Here is a 22,800-nt window from a genome sequence, read left to right as displayed (position 1 = left end):
TTCATTAGGCCATAAGTTCTGCGCCAAAAGGATATTATCTCTAGTGGTAGCTATGGTCGTGGTCGATCAGGACATGGCAGTCGTGGAGAACCTTTCTTGGTGGAGTTTTAGTTCCTATGTGACGATGAGCTTAAGAGCTCTATATAACTGTGATAAAATCAGGGACTTTTTAGGGGATATTAGCGAGAATAATTTACTCAAAAAGAAAAACTGAAATTGATAATTAAAAATAAAATTCTAGAATCTGCTAAAATAAAAATAAAAGTAGTTTTAATAAAAAATAAAACATAAAATAATATGTAAATGTTTTTAAGCATCTTCATCACTAGATGGTTCGCGAGGTAGGACTGGCGATGAGATGTGGAGGTGCTGACAAATCTGCTATAGAGTAGTATCAATGTTGTCAAATTGTTGAAAACACTGCTGCTCGAATCGGGTGAGGCACTCAAAGATGTCAGTATATGAAGTCGCCGCATGAACTGGACGAGAGGATGGTGGTGGCTGAGTCGGTGGGTCCTCGTGCTGTGAGGGGACATTATTAAGAATGTCCTCGTAGGCCTCCTCCTCGATAGATTGGGCGAGATGATACTGGGGAGGGTAGGTTCCTCAGCGCCTCTCGATCATCCTCATGCTAAGCATGCTCGAGATGCCTTGTGGAGGCATCTGGCCGATGAGGATGAGGGATGATTCTTGGGCCGTGGTGTTGAGGAGCCCGAAGTGTCGCTCCAGTCGAGTCACGTAGGGGCCAATGGAGATGACCTCCTTTCTATGTTGTTCTGTCTGGTGCTGAATCGCAAGGGCGATGAAATAGGTAAGGTCGATGACGTGCCCTTGCAACATACACCATAAGAAGTAGACGTCGTGGGTGTTGACGACGCCAGTGCTCTCTTACCTTCCTGTAATCGTGTGAGCTAAAATAGCGTGTAAGTACATTAGGGATGGTAGGAGAACTGATGCCTTAAAGCGGCTAGGATTGTAGGAGGCCATGCTAGGGGCCAAAGTGTGCCAGCACTTCGAGGGAGAGAAATGTATGTGGTGACTGAGAGTATGTAGTTCATTCCCCTCCTTGAACTCCTCCGTATATAAGCCTAGTGTAGCACCAAACTCTGGGACGCTTAGCTGGCGGATTAATCCACTTAGGCAAAATTGAACCTTGCCGGGATCATCGTAGTTCGTCATTACGGTCTAAACATGGAACGTTGAGCATAGTTCCATCGTGAGCTCAAGGTATGTTGGCTCGATAATCTCAAAGAATAGCTCTCAAGGGTCAGTGGTTAGAAGGGCTCGAATCGAATCAGCCAACTAAACCTATTCTACAGCAGCCTAGTAGATGCAGCGACCCGCAATTAAAGGTCGGGCTCAAAGTATTTGGAACAGTTCTTCTTGGGGCCCTCGGGGAAACTGTAGGAAAGGGTGACGAATTTTTACGGTAGAACCCGCGGAAGAGGACTCTCCCTTCCTCTTCTTTGAGGCAGGTACGGCGGTTTTTTTCCTCATGAAGACGACATCAAAAGCCTGTAATATACAAAATAATAATAATAGGTAAACGAATTCGAAAAAAAAAATAAAAGGCATGGATTTGGAACTAACTATTTCAGCCAATACTATTAATATGAAGCAAACTCAACCACAATAACAATGAGAATGAGAATAGAAATGTAATGGGTATGAGGTTTTCCTAATCTCAATTTAACATAGAATGTATGATAACTAACTTAGGAATGCAAATTAAATGATATACATTGGTATGGTAATAGCATGACATAGTAATGTCATGGGTATGAGGTGTTCCTAATAACTTGATTTATCACAAAATGTATGATAACTAACCTAAGAATGCAAATTAAATGATAGAAAAATGAAAAATAATTCAAAAGATATGAAGTTTATGTTGATAATAAGCATTAGAAATAAGTAAAATAGAAGTGAAAGGAGTAAACAAACGCTAAAGGAAAGAGATTGAGCGTTAAAAATAAAGTGGGAAGTGGAGCACGGGCATGGCAGGGAGGCCGTATAGAGTTACAGCAGCTAGGGTTAGGGTTTTTGAATGGGGAAGAAAGTGAATAGTGCAGGGTATTTATAGAATTTGGGCCACACAGCTAGGGCATACGACTGTGTTCCCCAATTTCAGCTTGTGTGATTCACGAATTTCAAATTGGGCGCGTCTGACATTTAGTACACTCCCGTGTTCCTTGGGCGTGTGGGTTCACACGGCCGTGTCGCATGGTCGTGTCTAGCTTCGTTCGCTTCTCCCACGCCCGTGTGTGTAAGCCCCATGCCCGTGTTAATTTAACAGGTTTGACCACAGGTGTTTTATACGGGCGTGTCGAACGCCCGTGTTGTTTTGACGGGTTTGCCGACGGTTCTTCCACACGGGCGTGTCGCACGCTCGTGTTGTTTTGGCAGGCTCGACCACAGCCATATCGCACGACCGTGGCGTTTAATCGTAGCCCATGTTAGGGAAATCTTTTGCCCTGTTTTCACACGGCCTTAAGCACGCCCGTGTGCTTGGCCGTGTCTTTATGAAACACCTGTATTCAAGATTTCTATTAGTAAGTTTAGGAGTTAAATACCAAAATTTAAAGAAATTAATATTGTTAGTTCTCGGGTTGCCTCCCGAGAAGCGTTTATTTATAGTTTAAGCTCGATTTACCTCTCCAGTGAATGGTCATGGTGGTTTTAGGAGTTTATACTCTTCATTTATGCTATCAATCTCATCAAAATAAGGTTTTAATCTGGTGTTGTTTACCTTAAAAGTGCCGAACTTGGGATGACTCACCTCCACCGTACCAAATGGAAAAATACTGAGTACCGTAAGAGGGATTTCCTCATTCGGTGTGGTAGTGACAATGTGGGGATCTGCGGCATCTAATAAGACCTTATCACCAACCTTAAGTTGATTTAGAGATGTATCAGGCTTGTTTTGGCGTAGTTTGGATTGTCGGGTGTTCTTGGTTTGTGCATCTGCCATTTATCGAGTTCCTCAATTTGAAATCTTCGATCTTCATGAACAGGTCCTCTACTATTGCTTGAGAATGACTCGTGTGCTTCTTTCAGACTCATTTTCTGCAAAGTAGGTTTCACCATATTGTTAGGCTTAGTAGAATGGTTTAAATGATCACCTTCAATTCCTGATGTGTTGCCAGAATTGCGAGCTTGAAGGGTGATTGTTTCGTCTCCCACCCGAAGTGCGAGTTCACCTGTGCCAACATCAATGATGGTTTTAGCAGTTGCTAAAAAGGGCCTTCCTAGAATTTAGGGAGTGTTGCTATCCTCTTCTATGTATAGAATAATAAAGTCAGCGAGAAATATAAATTTATCGATTTTAACTAGCACATCTTCAAAAATACCTCTAGGGAATCTTATAGTTTTATCTGCTAATTAAATGCTCATCCTAGTCTGTTTGGGTTTCCCGAGACCTAATTGCTTAAACATTTTGTAAAGCATGATGTTGATACTAGCCCCTAGATCAGGTAATGCATAATTAACATCTAAACTACCAATTAAGCAAGGAATAGTAAATCTCCCTGGGTCTTTTAGTTTGTTGGGTAGTTTATTTTGGAGAATGGCCGAGCAAACTGCATTCAGCTCCACATGCGACGCCTCGTCCAATTTCTGCTTATTTGCTAAAAGCTCCTTTAAAAATTTCATTGCGTTTGGCATCTACGATAGAGCTTCAATAAATGGTAAGTTAATATGTAATTTTTTAAGAGTTTAGGAAATTTACCAAATTGTTCATCTGAGCTGTCTTTCCTTATCACGTTGGGGTATGGCACACGAGGTTTATATTCGACAATCACTGGTTTATTTGTATTTTGATCTACCTTACCTTGACCTTTGCTTACCACAATTTATTGCCTCGGTCCGGTATTACTTGGCAAACTACCTTGTGGTCGTTCGAAGATTAGTTTGGAAAGCTGGCCTATCTGAGTTTCGAGCCCTTGGATTGACACTTGTTGATTTTTCAGTGCTATCTCGGTGTTCTGAAAACGGATTTCTGACACTGATATAAACTTTGAGAGCATCTCTTCAAGGTTTGGCTTCTTTTCCTGTTGGTAGGGTGGTTGTTGGTAGCCCGGAGGATATTGTGGTCCTTGATTTCCTTGACCGCCCCACGAGAAATTTGGGTGGTTCCTCTAACCTGCATTATAAGTGTTACTATATGGATTGTTTTGAGGTCGAGGATTATTACCCATGTAGTTTAATTGCTCGTTATCCATGCTGTGGCCATAAGGTTGGTATTACGAATGGTTTGTTCCACCGTTACTTGCTTCGCACTGCATTACTGGGTGAACCTGTGAAGAACTGAGAAAACCATCAATCTTTTTATTCAAGAGTTCTACCTAATTTGATAGCATGGTGACCGAATCGACGTTATAAACACTGGTTGTTTTCGTTGTCTTTGTCCTTATGACTTGCCACTGATAGTTATTCAGTGACATCTCTTCTATAAACTCATAGGCATCTTCCGGAGTTTTATTGTTGATGGTTTCACCCGCCGCTGCGTCAACCATTTACCGAGTCGAAGGATTCAGACCATTGTGAAATGTTTGTACTTGGAGCCAAAGTGGTAACCCATGATGAGGGCACATTCTCAGAAGGTCCTTATATCTCTCCCATGCATCGTAGAGTGTATCTAAATCCATCTACACAAAAGAAGAGATAGCATTACGTAATTTAGCCGTTTTAGCTGGCGGAAAATATTTTAGTAAAAATTTTTTGATCATTTGTTCTCAAGTAGTAATTGACCCTCGTGGTAACGAGTTCAACCACTGCTTAGCTTTGTTCCTCAATGAAAAGGGAAACAACCGAAGACGTATGGCGTCATCAGAAACGCCATTAAATTTAAATGTATCGCATAGTTCTAAGAAGTTGGCTAAATAAGCGTTGGGATCCTCATCCTGCAAACCATCAAACTGAACAAATTGTTGTATCATTTAAATAGTGTTAGGTTTTAATTCAAAAGTATTTACACTACAATGATCTAACTATGCTTGATTCAGTTCTGTTAAAGAAGGTTTAGCATAATCATACATAGTCGTGGAGCAAGATTTTGATTAATCGCAATTGCGGGAGGTAGTATCGCCTTGGTTTTCACCATCTCTTCGGTTGGGGTTGAGTATCGTCTTCTTGCTCGTTCTCTGTGTATCTTAAGCTGTGCCTTATTTCTCTTTGGTTTCTACGAACTGTACGATCGATTTCTTCGTCAAAAAGTAATAGTCCCGACGGATTTCTTCTAGTCATAAACTATAAAAACCTACCAAGAGAAAGAAAAAGTAAGTTAATAAATAATAATAATAATAATAATATTAAATTAAATTGCAAGAAAAATAAATGGCTAAAGTAATAAAAATTGAGCGTTCCTCATATCTTAGTCCCCCGACAACGGCGCCAAAACCTTGATCGCATGATTTTGTGATAGGTTTTAAATATTTATAATTACTTGTTCTTCAACTAACTATTATTGTGATGTAGGCAAGTGTACCTATCGAACAGTAGTATAGTTTTAGCAAAACCGGATTGTCGAACCCAAAGCAACTAAAAGTACTAGTAATGACTGTCTTTTTATTATCTAGCCTGAGAATAAAGAGATTTTGTTTTAATTAACTAATTATCTAAACTAAGAACGCACAGAGAAAAAAATTGGGGAATTGTTTTGGGAAAAATCAATTGACTTAAGACAATACCTAAGGAAAAATCCACCTAGACTTTACTTGTTATTCTGGCTTCGAATCAGATGATTTATTCATTCAACTTGTTCCGTAGAGATCCCTAAGTTATGTTATAGTCCCTATTCAAGACTAATAATGTCTAATCCCTAGATTGAATAACCGAGACTTTTCTCTAATTAACACTCTAGTGTTGCATTAACTCGATCTATGGGTCCCCTTATTAGGTTTCACCTAATCCGGCAAAATCTTGTCACCTTATGTCTGGGCGCGCAATCAACTCCACTTAATTATGACAAATGTACTCTTAGACAGGGTCTATTCCTCCTCTGAATAAGAGCATGTCTTGAATCAGTATCCTGGGATATCAAAACAAGAATTAAGAACACATAATTAAGAACAAGTTAAATATTTATCATACGATTCAGAAAATAATAACAAAATTCGTCTTAGGTTTCATTCCCCATAGGTATTTAGGGGTTTTAATTCATAACTAAATAAGCAAACATCTCAGAAGAATAAAGAATACAAAAACATAAAGAAAACCCAAAACTCCTGAAGGGAAATTGAGGAGAGATCTTCAGTCTTGATGATGAATCCGGCTTCTGAGATGGATCAATCGGCTTCTTTAGCGTAATTCCTTACTCCCTATTCTCTGTCTCCCTTTTCTTCCTTCTCTAGGGTGTATTTTTAAGCTTTGGAATGCCTAAAAACCCTCAAAATTAGCCTTTTCCGAATTGGACTCAACTTGGGCTCGACAGGGACACGCTCGTGGCACACGCCCATGTTCGATTACTTCAAGCCGTGTTCGAGCCTGCAAATTGACACGGCCTTATAGTCTGCCCGTGTGAGGAGGTCCAGGCCGTGTTGATTTCATACTTTGGCCCATTTTCTCCATTTTTGTCCCGTTTCTCGTTCCTTTTCGCTCTTCTATGCTCTCCTAAGTATAAAACATGAAATTAAAGCATTAGGAGCATTGAATTCACCAATTTTATTGGAAAATCTTCCATAAAATGCATTAAACATGGGGTAAAAATATGTATAATTTACGGTTTATCAAATCTACCGGAATAGCACTTCCCACCTGAGAGTCCTTCTACATCCACGACAGTTCTAGCCTTCTGATAAGAAGGAAGGTTACATGTACCAGGTGTCTGGAAATAAAGATAAAATTACACCGACTATAGTGGGAAGACCCACAGTTTTTCCCTATGATTATGCCTTCAAACTTCTGTATGTTATTTATAAGGCAACATTGTCGAGTATCTAAAAAGTTTAAGCTTGTGGCTGCGTAACAATCAACAATTGGCTCCTTCGTTATACCTTGATCCATGATTGTATAACGGTTGTCAATTGAGAGCTCCACGTATACTTCCACATGTGATCGTACAAAACAAAATTAACCTAGAACTCGACTTCCCTAAGATAGGCTTCAGAGGTAATGGTCTCATCTCGACTTGATATATGAAATGTGTACGGCTCGAAGCGATATCGCATCATTTATGACTCAATAATACCTTGAACATCAACCAAAAACATTTAGCGACAAAAAGTTTTAACACCGATAAGTGTTTTATAGAGGAGAGAAAGTTGTGGGAAAAGATGTTTGAGGGACGATGAAGTATGGAGTGGAAGACCCATTTATAGGCATGAAAGAAGGGTTGTATTGCAAAGTAAAAATTTCCTGTGGCCAAAAACGTGCCGTAGGACTAGCATATTCGAGGAATATATTCAAAATATGCTTAAAATTGACAGAAAAATAGGACAGACAGGTACTTTTTAAGAAAAAATGTTACAGAAAGCACATCCAACTAGGCATGCTTTCTCTAACCTTTTTTTTTTTTGTTGAAAGTTAAAAATACTTGCCCCAAAGAATAATTTTGTATAATTAACACACGTTTTAAGGCGTCAAATACTCTAAAGAGCACTATTTTGATGAAATTATATGACTTGAGGAACACGTTTTCGAATAACAATTTGTATTTCATCATCATTGTTTGACGAATGTGTGTATTCATAAATGGATTTTGAAGCACGTATTCCCTCTCGCTAGTTTATTTTCCTATTAAAGGGATGTAATTTGCATAACTTAGACACGCAACAAATTAATATCAAACATCAAATTGTTAAGTTGCGGAAGTCGTGTGTACTTATTTCAACAACCCTCTACTTATTTTTTTGGTTTTGTTAATTCAATTCATGATCGATATTGAAATGAGTCGACGAGTGAAATCCATTATTTACTACGACAGTCAAATCCGTAATATAGAGGTCAGGTAGTATTTGTAGAAGCACAGCTCATGGAATTGGCATTCAATTATACCATTCAATTACGTGAGCTGCAGACTAGAATCAAGAGAAAGTCAGAGAATCGACTCAAGGAAGAATTTCTAGGTTGTAATGTAGATATCTTACTTCTGTTGACCCTTATGAGTATTACCTATTTGATGTGAATGGCGAACTCCAGCTCGAGACATTCATATCATCGCACATTCCAAGCTAAAATGTTGTAAATGAGTTATATGTCAAGTTTGCCAAGGCTGACAAATCTGGCTTATTTTTGGCTGCGGCTAATGTTAGAACTGGAGCTGAAGTAGAAAGTCCTACTACACGGTTATACAGTGGGTTCATGACTTGTTACAAAGCTCCTACTACGATGTTCTTGGAACATCTATGGGTAGACACTCGTCAGCCTCCGCCACGGATCTAAACTTTGATGGCCAGTACCAGTTACGGTATAAGCAAAACCTGAATCTTGACACTCGGGCTCAACATTTAATCAATGCATTCAATTTCAACTTCGGTGTGGGCTCAATGTCATGGAACAGAAGCACTTATACCGGGGGTTCATTGACGTACACTAAACATAAAATTGGTGTAAATTTTGGTGGGTACATGGGTTACAGAAGAACTGATAATTTACTTTTTTCGAAGGGGACCGACGAGGGTACATTAAACCCCTTGTTTGAAGGGGACAATGAAGGCACAAATGAGGAAGAAGATGTGGACAAGGAAGAAGATACAAAGAATACAGCTGACAGAGATGAGCTAGACCCTGAGCCAATCTGATAGTATGGTCCGGATGATTCAGAAGTGGCACTATTTTTAGAATCGGAGCTAGTTTCAATGGAGCCAGAACTTACGGGTCTGATGATGACAGCTTAAATAGTGGTCCAGATCCAGATCTGCGATATAGGGCATATGAATCTCTACCCTACATGACTAATATCGACCTATCGGCCGATGGTGGTTTAGAGTTTCTACGTCTATAGAACAGAATACTTCGCCATGCAAATACATCACATGATGTATGAGTACTACAAGTTGGAATAGAATACCCAAGCAAAGATGTTTTCCTTACTGCACTAAAGTGGTACAACTTCAAGAACGGCAAGAGCTACCATGTCACGAAGTCCCATTTCGAGAAATTCGAGAGCAAGTGCACAATTCGCGAAGGGAGATACAAGTGAAAAATCATGGCATCTTTACAGAAGAAGACCGGGTTGTGGACGATAAAAAAGTATTTCGGTCTATATACATATGTTACGATAGGTACAAGTCAGGATCATCCTAGGCTAGACTCCGACATGATTTCTGACATTATTCTACTGATGGTGAAGACAAGTCCTAGGATTTTTGTCTTAGTGTTGATTGCAAACATCTATAGCCAGTACTACTATACTCCATTGTACTACAAAGCGTGGGTAAGAAAACAGAAGGCTATGGATAAGTTGTATCATGATTAGAATAGTTCATAAAACTATCTATGGAAATGATGTCAGGTGTTGGATCGATACGTTCCAAGTTCCATAACCGATTTGGAAATACACCAAACGTACTTCGACGATCGATTAATCCCTTTGGAAAAGAGTATTCCATAAATTCTTTTGGACCTTTTAGCAATACAAAGAAGCTTTCCAACACTGCAAGCCTTTGGTGTAAATTAAAGACACCTAGCTGTAAAGAAGGTATCAACATTGGTTGTTGATTGCCATTGCTCAGGACAGTAATTGGAAGATTCTACTGATTGCGTTTACAATAACTCCTGGAGAAAAAAAAAAGATGATTAAGATTTCTTTTTGAGCAGGTTATGCCTTCGCATTTTCCTGCAGCCTGACATGTGTCATATCAGACAAGGGAACTAGAATCCTGTCTATTATTGAGCACCAGGATCCAACTACCACTCAAAATAACCTTTAAAAAGTGAGTGAGATGCAATCATCGACATAGATATGTAATTGGCACTATTTGTAGTCATGTTGTACCCTATTTCATTCGTTGTTTGTATTCATGGGTATGCTTTGCTCGATAGGTTACGAGCTTGTCCAATATCATTTCCATGAAATATTAAACAACTTAGGTGCCATCAATAATTGTGGTGCGACATACCTCGCCAACATACCTTTCGAATAGTAGATGCAATCGTATGACATGGGTTTACGGTACAGGCATATAATGTCAAAATTTGATGACTGTATCAATTTCATAATAAAAAGAATGCGTCATTTGTCGATAACCTCGATTGTGAATAAAACATACTTTCACCTGATTGCCTTGTTTCCAAAGAAGGCGGCAACGTACATTGGACAGATAGTGGGTGGCCATACTTGGTGTGAGGATGTAATGAAAGAAATTAGATTAATACGACAAGAGCGAGCACTATGCATGTAGTGTGCCACTCGTGTCAGAATCTAAAATTTCGAGTCACGAAGTATGCTAGGCTAGACCAAGACATGTCAACGGAATTATATTGTATCGACATAATAGTAGGGACTTGCGATTGTGGGAGGTTCTAAGCACTTTGGTTCTTATGTGCACATGTAATTGCCACATGTGAGAACTTAAGAATTGGGTACACACCTTATCAACGATGTGTACAGTCTAGAGTGCATGTATAAAGTATAGAGTTTTGAATTCCTACCCGTCCTCAATGAGAGTATATGGTCGTCAGTGTCCTGCGCGAAATATGAGTTTGCACTGAAAGGTCACTCAAATATCACCTAGATACGGAACAATATGGATATTTAGAATGACAGTTAAAAGAGGTTATGTGGGTACTTTAGGAAAATGGGGCATACAAAAGTAACATGTTCTGTGTTAAGAGGTACTTTGGAGCCCCAACGTCAATAGCATTATTTTTTTTCAAAGAATATATTCATTACAATGCTTCAATTATTCTGATGCTCCAAATTTGATATTTCCTATTAACTTACGCATAATTCACGTTAGAATGTAACGAAGATAAATAGTGTTAGAATGAAAATTTATGATTTCTTTATTTATGTTATATATTTTTACATCGCAGAAGTAATAAAAAAATACATCAATTGTGTTGTCGGGGAGAATGTGTGCTGTAGGGTGGTGGACAACGAATGTAAGGAAGATTTCTGCGCACAACCAAAGTGCGGGCCTATAAATTTGATCGTTGTCATCGTCTTCGTCATCATCGCCTTCACTCTCACCCTCTTATTCATTTCTGTCTCTACCTTTTTCATTGTGTTCATTTTCGTCTTCTTCTCCATCGCCTTCCTCCGTACTTGAGTACGGTGACGTCCTAGCCTCCCATCATGTATCCTCTACTCCATAGGCAAACGGTTGTGTTGATAACCCACCCTGATAAAATAATGATGCGGCGGTGTTTGTGTCACTATCTGCATATAATGTAAGGTGCCATAAAACTCAAATACGTTGACATTGACCCAGGCATCAACACTAACATCAGTTACTGAACTGACGTCTATACGGTGTCATCATTAGTGACGGTGCATGTATCGACATCTAGCCCGACACTTGGGTCGGCATCAACTTCGGCATGAGGGTGTAGAATGTGAGGGACGTCGGTGCCTCGAAATATGTACCTGCGAGAACAAAAAAATTGGGCACGATGGCAGTGGTGCATGATGTGTAGTACAATGCTTGTGAAAAAACACGGGGTTAATAAAATGAACAGAAATAAATGGAGTGAACTGACCGGGATATTACGTAGACATAGACATCGTTTCTTTGAGCGGAGCCGATTATGAACTCGTCGTGTGACCGCATCTGGCCCTATGCTACTATTGAGGCGGTCTTCATTGCCTCTTTTGACAAAGTTGCCTGCTCCTCGTATCCATTGATAGCAGATACAACTTGTCGGCGACTCTGAACCACGACAAGTACCCCAAACAGGCCGCTGTGTTCACTGAAAAAAATGGTTCGTGGATGGGTAAGAATTTCATCCTACAATCCCAAGCCTTGATGTAGTCCTTGTGAACCTCTCATCAATCATTATCGTTTTTCCTACGCATGTCCACCTTGTGCAGCTCCTTCAAGTCTCGTAATGCTGGCAGAATTTTGTTGCCTCCACCCAATTACCACATCACTCGGTCCGATTCATGCATTTCCATCGCCGCGTACACTATGAACGACACATTTGCATCCCACATCTCCCGATCGACCAACACTTTTGGTGAGATGCAATATATAATATCGGTGTCGACGTATGACATCAATTTAAACTGAAATGCACAATTGTAAATTTCGTTATGTACGAAATTTTATTCTATAAATCATTACATAATTAATATAGGTTCGAAAGAATAAGTAACTAACCTCGCCTTCCGAGCGTTGATCTAACAGCAACCTAATATCTTTCAGCTCATCAAGTAGTCCCACGTAACTCGACCCATGGTTCCATCCGTAAAAGTGATAAGTTAGCTTAAACATATAATAAATAAAAACATTTACTGTACAAATTAGGTATTTATTAATAAATTATTTTTACATTGTCACCAAAAGAAACATGTATGGGTTGTTTACTCGAGGACCTAAAAATGGTAGCCGCCATTATGCCTACGACGGTAGTAGGAGAAGCAACCACCAATTAACATATTATCTGGTCCCGTGGCCTGACACAACTCTCGATATAATGTGGCCAACACGGATGGCCTCTAACTGAGTTGTTTGTATTCTTTGAACTCTATTAGGTGTAGTAGCCACCTTACATGCACCAAATTTCGAGATTTATCGGGCATTAAAATGCCTCCAATTACTGAAGGATGAATGCCCGGACGTATTGTTCTTTGACGACCTTGGTAGCGTGCAGAAGAAACTTTTCAAAAATTTTTGCCAACCAATTCATCGATATTCGACCACCATCAAACTTGTTCAGGACCTTCCCCAATAATGCCACACGGAGATTCTCTTTACCAGGAACGATTGTTGCTCTCGTGACGACTGGCTCATCCACTAACAAATCGAGTTGTAACGTCATGTCCTCTAATGTGATTATACACTCGACGCATAAAAGATGGAAAGTGTGTGTCTCGAGTTTCCATCTTTCCACCAATGCACTGATGGGTTTAGGATCGAGTTTGCGACCCCCGAGCATACGAGGCGTATGCAAAAATCCTGCCTCTTGCAAGTAACCATGAATTTAGGTGATTGGAGGTTTTGCTAAATTATGTATAAATGCCTCCAAAACACGATCATTTTCCTATCTATAACAACAAAAAAAAAATATTATAATTAAAAAAATTAAATTTAACTTAATCGAAAATAATGAAAATTAAATTTTCGTCTTACCATTATTGCTTGAGCAGGAAAAATGTGATTATCGTTGAAACAAATTAGAGAGATTATCATTCATGAAAGCTTAATCTGAACGAATAAAATACAAAATAATTAAAAAACTAATATTTTTAAACGAGAATATAAAAAATTTTAGAACAAGAACTTGAGAAAATGAAGAGAGTTAATAGTTTAGAAAGAATTGAGAGAATAAGATGTGAGTGAAAAAAAAATTGAGGCGTATTTATAGGTAAAAAGAACTAATTGTTGTCCCTCTTTTAAACTTTTTTTACCGTTGCACAACCAACATTCAAAATGCCGTTGAATTTGACTGTTGAGGGAAAATGTGTTCAGCTAGACGTGCTTTACGTTTTTCTCTCCAAAAATTATCTATTTCCATAATTTATAAGCCTAATTAAAAACTAGCCTTCTTTTTGAAAGGTTGTTGATTAAATTCAATTCCTTTTAAAAAGTTGAGGGCTAAATTTAACCCAAAAAAATAATAGTCAAATTGATAAAAATGTGTAAATATTAAAGGTCAAGTTTGTTATCATGCCTAAATTTTGATCCATAAATATTTTTTTATACAATATTAGAGGTGGGGATGAGGGTAACACGATTCAAACTTGTGCGAAACGATTATTTAACAAAAACTTTTAACCACCGCTCCATAAACGTCAAGACTAATCCATGAATGTTTTAAAATTGGTCCAAAAATATGTTTTTTAAAGAGGGAGTTTGAACACAAGACTTGATTTCAATAGAAATCGTTTTTGAGTTGGGTTGACTTGTAAATGATAGATTTTATGATTATTACAAAGATACGTTGGAACAGCCTTTGCCTTGATGATTTAATAAAAAAGGTAAGGCACGAGAGAGTGAGGAGTCATTTTCAACAAGGTGGTTTGGTCTCTTTCCAAATTCTGAATCCCATGAGAAGAAAAGCTAAGCTTTGCTTGCTTTATATATATAATCAACTTTTGATGTTTACAGTTGATTCATGTCATTAGTTAAAGAAGGAAATAATATTCAATAAATCTGAATACAAAACAAAATTTAATTTAATTAAGTAGCATGATCTGGTGTTGCTGCTTCTTTTTAACTTTAATTTCTGCTTAAAAAGTGATGTGATATATGAGCTAAAGATGAATATGACGATTGAGCAAAGTGAAAGTCTGGTGACATGAAGACTTTTACCATCCAACAAGATTGTGAGAAACATCATTTGCCCCATACCTGCATGTGATTCAATTGTTATTAACAAGGAAATTTTTTTTCAGTTGAACCAAGACCAATTCATCTCCTTCCATTAAAGTTGAAAAGTAAAATTATGAGTTGCGACTTGTAAACCCTTCCACTCATTCATGATAAAAGTAGTGTGCTTCATTTCAAGCACGCCATAGCACTTGACAACCAAGTTGAAAAGACTGCTCACGTGGGGATAATTTCAATTCCAAGTGTTTTTTCTAATTGGTTCATCGAAAAGAAGATTAAGGGGCGATCGAGAAGAAGATAAAGATCCAAACAGCCCAGGTAGGGCAATGGTGTAGCAAGCCTAAACAGGGTGGTCCATTTAACACTACTTGCTTTACAAAGAAAAATGGCAAGAATGGGTGGTGGGGAAAAGGCTTTGTAAATTATTGAGGGAATATGTAGCTATGTTTGCTTCTACTTCTGAAAACATTCAAATCATAACCCTATGGCTGTTAAGTGGGACCTTTCCCCACATGGCAATCCAACATTGTTAACTGGATTGCGAATCCTCATCATTGTTCGCTCTTTCAAGATGCATCAATACTATGATTTAAGTAAATAAATACATCAGGTGTTTGATCATTCAGGATTTGGTTAACAACTTAAACAAGTACAATGAATTTCCCACAAGATAATGTGGCTTCCTATAACCCAGATTAAAGGATAAAAATCTTAAGTATTGACAGCTATGATCAAACCCAAATCCAAATTTCATGTGATCAACCCATCATTGTCCCTTGAAATGAACTGAGGGGGCAATATGTGGGGGCATTTAAAAGGGAATGCTTGGGATAATTCTCCCTAGACAAAGCTTCGAAAAAGTTTCCTATATACACCCAAATCTATGTAGGAGGTTGAAGTTGACAAGGTAAAGATTTGTTATTGTCTTCCTATTTTGCTTCTAGTTCAAGGCACAAAAATCGTAAATGATTCACGAGGAATGAAAAATGTTAAAGAAAGCAACAAATGCATGTATATCAACAGACCAGTTTCAGCACTAACCTAATTTCATATATTCATTCATAAGGAAAACGTGGACCCACCCCAACCTTCGGCCACAAAGACTACCCAAAATACAAAATAGTAAACTGCAGTTCAATAAAGACTACCCAAAATACAAAATAGTAAACTGCAGTTCATTCTAACAAATGTACATGTAACATTGCTCAATTTCTAAATGACATAATTTCATAAATATTTCATAGTTGGGAGCAGGATTCTCTAACCTCTACTTATGGAATCATCTCTCTCCTTTGATGTAAACTGCGGATTATGATGTAATCCAATTTCTGGTACAAGTAGCTTGAAGAATTAGAATGCAATTTCCTGAAGAACTTGAAGTGTTTTCTGATGAACCTGGATTAAAATATTGTAAAGGTATTGAAATCACATAGATGCTCGCCAATTAAACCGTCAACGGAAGTTTAAAAGAAGAATAAAATATAGTAAGAAAAGACACAAGAAGTTAATGATTCGGGCAGCCAAACCAAACGAAAGTATGAGATTCATTTCTAGGAGTCGCTAAGAAAGGTAAAAGATAATTTACCCATTCTAAATGCTGTGCTGTTATGCCAGAGACATTTCCATTATATATACCACCCAAAACCTAAGAATGCAAAGAAATCCATTACTGTTGATCTTGAATGTAGCAAAAAGGTGACGTAAGTAGTTCATGGGCATACACTGAAAAGCAATTAACTGTTTCCATGCCATGAGGTCCATTAGATTAAGTGAAAAACTTGTTGCTTAAAAGTGTAATTGAAGGATACCTTTGTCACAGTCTCAAGAAACATGCCGGGGCGAACAGGAAGTGGTTTTCTCCCTGTAACACTGCCCTGGTTAACATGACAAGAAAAGAGTGAATACACTAGAGTCTCGATGATTTTGCATACATGTCACCCATTCCAGCCATACTTGTAATCAACAAATTATAAAGTATATAAATGAATGTAAAACTAACCCTTCCTGCAATTCCCCGGGGTCTCGTACTACTGGCATTAGCTTCTTCATCAGTGTCAGAGTAGTCTGCACCTTCATCTTTCCCTAGCATTACATTTTTTATCATTTCCTGGACGGGTTTCCCAGGTTTCAGTGCTACAAGCTTTGTTAAGAAGTTCACCTGCGTAGGTAAGATCTTAATCATGCCAATGATCATTCAAATGTCAATAAAGTAAAAACTTAAGTATATTTATTTTATAGGATTAGAGGATCATCAATATCTTGTTTCATTAAAAGTTAGATAATTTTTTAAACAAAGTATTAAAATGTATATTTCTGCATGGGTATGTTTTGGTGTTTATCATCCCTTACATCCAGGTTAGGCCTATCTTCCTATTGTGAATCAGTTTTCAGTCATATGCTCAACATGATGTCAAAACCAAAGTTGGTCATTGGTTTTGTTGGGTATTTTAACATTGTATTAAAACTAAGGTCTTGCTTTATTTTTTTTTTTAATGTTTATCATTTCTCACTCTGTTCTAATTGTCCATCATGTTGGCCTGCACACCCAGCTGTTACAGCAAGCCTTCGCTTGAATGGGAATGTTAGATGAGGTTAAATCCCACATAGCTTTGGCTTGACGCCTGTTGTGGCACTATCCAGGTTGGGCCCCTCTCTAACAATCGTCAATAGCTTCTAAATTTGAAGCTTAGCATAGTTTAGTCAATTTTACTTTTCATAAATGCAATCATGCACACCTCTGATTCAGGAAGAGTACTAAAACCACGGTCATTTCTTTCATCGAGTATCCCACCTCCCATCATATTTCGAGCTTCCTCTCTGATCAAAACAAGTCTTGCAAGTAGTTTTCGATCTGGAACAACTGGCCGAGTTTCCATTGTCTGAAAAACCATTTATAATGCAAAATAATGTTAAATGCTAAGAAACATAGCAAACCTCGCCAATGTAAACAAAAACTAACAGAAAGGAACACCACCCAGTTGTGGTCTCACAAAGCAAATATCTAAAATGATAGCAACAGGAAACAGATGGTTTTCAACATAGTCAAAAAGGTCACTTGCCCTCCTTTTTTTCATAACAATCAGGGAAATATATAATTCAGCAAGCAAAAGTTTTTGAAATATTCCCTCGACAGTTAACGTGTTCCTTTGCCTAGGCAATAGCCCAATGCCAAGGCAGGCACCTAGGAAAAGTTGGATTATTTACCAAAAAGGAAAACTGAAACTAAACTAAACTTGGAAATTTTCATATCAAAAGCAGCAATGACTGCAATGGAGGTTGAAACATTTAAATTCATAAATAGTGAAATCAAAGATATTTCCGGTTGCCATTGTTGAAATAATGTATAATCAAGGATATAATTCAAGAGGCAAGTCGTGTATGAAGTTACGTACAACATAAATTTGCATGTAGATCCAATAAGTTGCACTGTGAATGGCTACTTTTTGAACATAATACTATCTCAAAGTATCTAACTGTATACTAAACAAGCATAACCAATTGCAGTCCATTTGTAGAAGCTGGCCTATTTGGGTGCATCAGCATCTCTTAGGCAAATAATCAACAGTAGCAGCATAATTTAAAAATTAAAATGCACTCCATAAAATATCCAGAAAATGCTTAATGAGGATGCAAAAAATCTCCTCGATGCTCTAGCATCTATCAACTTAGAAGAATTCATAAATATCAGACAACATCTAAAAGCATGATTCATTATAAGATTCTCGAATAAATACCTCTAGTAGATCATCAGCCTGGTTTGCTATATCGTTTAGATTTGCTCCAGGAAGATGAACTTTGGTGCCATTTTCACTTTTGAAAGCACCACCACCTGCAGCAACTCGGCGTAGTAGCTCATGTCTGCTTTCTTTCAGGGGTGTTCTACAGAGAAGTCCAATCACTTGAACCTTGGGAGTAAGGAAAAGCAAGAGAAAACAACTTAGCATCGAGATCATGCTATTATATAACTAACTTTATGCTGAAGTTGAATTAGATACAGCGGGGTTGGGCCTCAAGGAACATCCTTACATGCGGAGGACATTTTTTTGTGAGATGTGCCAGCACGGTCTCCTTAATCACCTCAAGCAGCGACTTTCGCTGTATTAAAAAAGAAAGTCCATTTTGAATTTATTCACATGAGAGACAAGCAGCAACTGATAAAGAGATCAAACAATGACCGACAACTAGCAAAAGAGGGGTAGCAATCTCAAACCATGTCAGACGTCAAACTGACAACTAAAACCCAGATAACATATAAAGAAACACTGTTGGTTACCAGAAGCAGTCCTAAGCCGCTGTTACTTTCTAAGTCCTACATCAAGGAAAAGGAATAGAAAAAGGGGGGGTGGCACCTTCAGCTAGTCTCAATTGATGCTATAAATCTCTGTAACAAGAGCCAAATAACCACAATGACAAGTATTATAAGCTGGCAACACCGCTAACACAATATTTTAATTGGTCTTGGATACAGACAAGATCAGGCAGATAGTAGAGCTGTACATGGAATACGCGATCATCAAGTTCAATTATTCTTCAAATCATGTTTGACAAACTCATGCTGAAATTCTTATTTTCAATAAACATTATAGTCATCTTACATCTTAAAATACAGAATGAAAAGACATGAAAAAATATTTACAGTTCGAAAGAACCAATTTTGGCATGTGATATAGCTTGCTCTTGGAGCCTGGTTAATTTATAACAAAGTCAAAAGTAAATAAAGCTTCATTTATATAGAGCATCCAACTGAACAGTGAACAAATTCGAAACCTGAACAACTGCATCTAAATGCTTACAACATCTATTTTGCAAAAGAGATATTCTACACTTGAACCTTAAAAAACGTGACAAATGCACAAATAAAGTTGCACTACCTTATCATCTTGGTCCTTTTCAGCAACTTGGATCATGTAATCTAGAGCCATCATGAACCCTGATTCCATTTCGTCAACCCTTTTCCCAATTACTCCTTGTGCAGCTAACTCAACTGCTACCTCCTCAGATGCCTCATCCATGTTCATATCTTCCAACTGAACCAACGATGCATATCAGATAGTCAAGACAAAAATGCAATTCGCTAATCACCACAGTCTTTGTGAAGACTGAAGAAGAGGGATTCAACTTTCTAAAGAATGATTCACAGAAAAGCCTGATCTGAAAATAAAAATTGGTTTATAATAGGATGCAAACAATACAAATATAAGTCACAGAGATGGTAGCTACTGCCTGGTACATAAAACAGGCAGCTAAAGTCCAAAGTCACAATTCAACTACTGTTGCAGCTTAATTGTGGGGTCCGTAGACATGTCTTAGAAGGTTTTCATAAGCATATTAAAACTGTCAACTAGTGGTGGAAACTTGTGGGTATTAATGCCCTTAAAACCAGTATCCACCACAAATGAATTCAAGCATCCTTCAAAAGACAACCTCTTAAAAGGATAGTAGTAAGGAAAGAAGAATAGAGAGCTTACAAGGGTAATAATTTCTTCAAGAACAGAAATGACTTGGTCTCCTCCTTTGAGTAAAGCATCATACTGAGAAGAATCTAAGTGCTGACTGTCTTGAAGTTGTTGGGTCTGGGTTTTATAAGTTCGTTCAAGTTCTTCATCAGGATAGCCTCCACCAACTTCATAGCTGGAGGACACGCGGCAGAAGAATTGCTGCTTCGTTACTTTGGGTTGTTTTATTTGGCAATGGAAGTGGGGGGTAGAGAAGCTAAAGGGGACTGAGGTGGGGAAGAAGAGCGAAGGAAGATTTGGAGCGGAACAACTAGGGAAGGAGAAGAAGACACTGCTCTGCAACATTTTCTATCGTGAGGGGGAGGGGTTTGGGTTTTGGAGAAATACAAGAGGTCAAAAAATAAAATAATACATATCCTAATTCAGGTTCTTATAAAAAAGGTAAAATAAAAATATGAAAGCAAAACGCCGTCTGTGGGAATCGAACCCACGACCACATGGTTAAAAGCCATGCGCTCTACCGGCTGAGCTAAGACGGCGTTGGCGAGTTCATTAGAGTTCTTAATATTTGTATAATTAACAGAAAAGTAAATATGAATGTAAAGCCGTTTGGAAAGCGGAGAAACAAAAAGGGGCCATCGTTTTATAAGATCTCTCTCTTTTTTCTTTTTTGTTTACGAGGGCAAAAGGTAAAGCACAAAAGCAGTACAATTAGTGCAATGGGATATTAGAACAACTTACTCATAAGTACTTTATCTTTCCATGCACCGTAGACTGCCTAGCGATAATTGAGACCAACTTTCTATGAGTTGTTATGATCATTTTGTGGGTAATTTGGAGAGATTCTAATTTGATTAGGAGGTGTCATGAGTATAAATTTTTCGTAAAATTTGGAGTCTGTGAGTAGATACGTATCCATGATGGATGAGGTTGAAACTTTTGACCCCTCCAAGAAAGTTCGTAGTTTGATTGACTAGAAAACATATGCTATCGTAGCATCTATTTCTATTCAAGGAAGATTTATCCTCGATGATTAGATAGTCTTTAGAAAGTCACCTAATAATTAAATTTGGTAGTAATTACTTGTAATTATATTATAATTAGTAGACTTTATTGAATTGATTGTAATTGGAACACTTTAATTACACTTTTCAATTCTTAGAGGAGGTTGAAAATTAAGATAATTAAGTAGGTAATTATAAACAATTACCAATTACTTTATAATTTTCCAAATACACATATAATTTAAATTTAAGAAATTATTTTTATTTAAATTTTGTAAAAAAAATTATACAATAGTAATATATGTTATATTAAAAATATAGTTATATATCTATTATTGAATTAAAAAATTCTCTATGAAACACGTCAAGCCAAATATTTCAATTAAATTTTGATGTAATAGCAAATTAAGTTTATTATTTTTGTATGAAGACGTATATGAAAATTGTACCATAAAAGTTATAAAATCTGTTATACACATCATAGAATCCTTCTTATAAAGGCTATATACTCTTAATGGAGTAGAGGACACATTGTTGATGGATTTAAAAGTAAAATGATATGGTGGGTGATATGTTGAATATTGTTCATTAATTAGGAGACACAAATTTTATATAATATGATGGAGTTTTGGATTAGAATATAAACTATAATAAAAGTGAATCAACGTACTCAATAGAAAGGGAAATAAACCGATTTTGAAATCTTATTCGAAAAGAATTAGGATTTCTATTGGAAGCAATTTAGCTAAATTCTTTGATAGATAGACAACAATTGTTAGAGGAACAAAAGAGACTACAACATCGACCTAAAAACACTTCTGCAGATTAATGGATTTTAAGAGCTATTGATTTTCCTATATGTGAGGGAAAGCGGGGTTTTTGTTGCAATTCTTTTCGAAAAAAAAAAGTTTATAACAAACATGAAATGTTAGAATTAGGGTGAGTAAAATTCGATTCTATTCGAAAATAATATTTTGAGTTATTCAAGTCAACTCAAAAAAGTAATTCGAGTTTAGAGTTCAAATTGAGTTGAATTTTATAATTCGAATAATTCAAATAACAAATAGGTGTAAATACCCTTTTAGTCCTGTCAAGTTTGAAAATAAGCAAATTGGTCTTTTCTCAACAAAATTACTACAAAAATCATTTTAAAATTCAAAATTTTTATAAAATTTCAAAACTTATATTTTCTAAAAATTATAAAATTTTCAAAAATAATTCTAAGAAATATATAAAGAAAGTTAAAAATTAAAATTTTCTACAATAATAATTTTGGAACTTAAATAAGTTAATTAATGATTCAAGTTTATCATATTAAAATTATTGTTATTTTGCTTTGAAAAAGTTTTCAAATATATATGGTTTCATATTTATGTGCTCTAACATGGAATTAGTTATACCGTAACAAAATTTAAATTTGACATGTTTAATATTTTAAATTAACTCGAATAATTTCACTCAATTCGATTTGACTCGACTTAAAATTCATTTCACTAACTCAATTTGAAAAAATTCAAATCAAGTTAGGATGATAAAATAAGACTTTCACTTGATTCGACTTGATTCGATATAACGCTCACCCTAATTGAAATAATTAGATAAAATCGAATATGATGTTTATTTATTTATTACTAATCATATTCTTGACCACTTTCTTAAATTAACATATTACATACGATAATTGGAATAATTTTTGTTTATTTATTTATTAACATATTACCTTTTAAATTTTATTTCATTTTTTATTTGAAGTTAAATATTTGAACTGATTTAAAATTAGAGAGAGAATTCCATAAAATAAATAAAAGTAATAACGTTTTGATTTTTTTTGCGAATTTCTTGAAAATTAAATATGATTGATAAATGTCGAGTTTCATTTCTCTACACGTGGTGGTTTGGTCGTTTTTT

General features: G+C 36.8%; 1 protein-coding gene and 2 non-coding genes across 4 annotated transcripts; 1 reads left to right on the top strand and 2 right to left on the bottom strand.

Moving 5' to 3' along the window:
* The first annotated feature begins 4,572 nt into the window (after positions 1 to 4,572).
* Positions 4,573 to 4,679, top strand: LOC128295664 (small nucleolar RNA R71). Its single transcript, XR_008286224.1, has one exon. It is a non-coding gene; the product is annotated as a small nucleolar RNA R71 (small nucleolar RNA).
* Positions 4,680 to 14,150: 9,471 nt separating this feature from the next.
* On the bottom strand, positions 14,151 to 20,312 carry LOC108454320 (protein PEP-RELATED DEVELOPMENT ARRESTED 1, chloroplastic). Of its 2 annotated transcripts, XR_001866716.2 has the most exons (10): positions 19,901 to 20,312; positions 19,304 to 19,459; positions 18,459 to 18,527; positions 18,167 to 18,337; positions 17,168 to 17,311; positions 16,432 to 16,590; positions 16,241 to 16,306; positions 16,018 to 16,077; positions 15,698 to 15,827; positions 14,151 to 14,453 (listed from the first exon to the last, which is right to left on the bottom strand). XR_001866716.2 is itself a non-coding variant. In XM_017752775.2 (9 exons), exons 1-9 carry the CDS (start codon positions 20,231 to 20,233, stop codon positions 15,783 to 15,785), a joined length of 1,203 nt encoding a protein of 400 aa, XP_017608264.1. In that variant the 5' UTR covers positions 20,234 to 20,312; the 3' UTR covers positions 15,402 to 15,782. The 2 variants fall into 2 exon arrangements, 1 of the variants encoding a protein (XP_017608264.1); XM_017752775.2 differs by lacking the exon at positions 14,151 to 14,453 and having other exon boundaries at positions 15,402 to 15,827.
* Positions 20,313 to 20,354: 42 nt separating this feature from the next.
* On the bottom strand, positions 20,355 to 20,427 carry TRNAK-UUU (transfer RNA lysine (anticodon UUU)). The gene has a single exon. It is a non-coding gene; the product is annotated as a tRNA-Lys (tRNA).
* Positions 20,428 to 22,800: the final 2,373 nt, after the last annotated feature.

This window comes from Gossypium arboreum, chromosome 7, assembly GCF_025698485.1.
Source record: "Gossypium arboreum isolate Shixiya-1 chromosome 7, ASM2569848v2, whole genome shotgun sequence".
Taxonomy (NCBI): Eukaryota; Viridiplantae; Streptophyta; class Magnoliopsida; order Malvales; family Malvaceae; genus Gossypium; species Gossypium arboreum.
The sequence above is the reverse complement of the archived record's forward strand: the minus strand, read 5'-3'. Positions and strand labels throughout refer to the sequence as shown.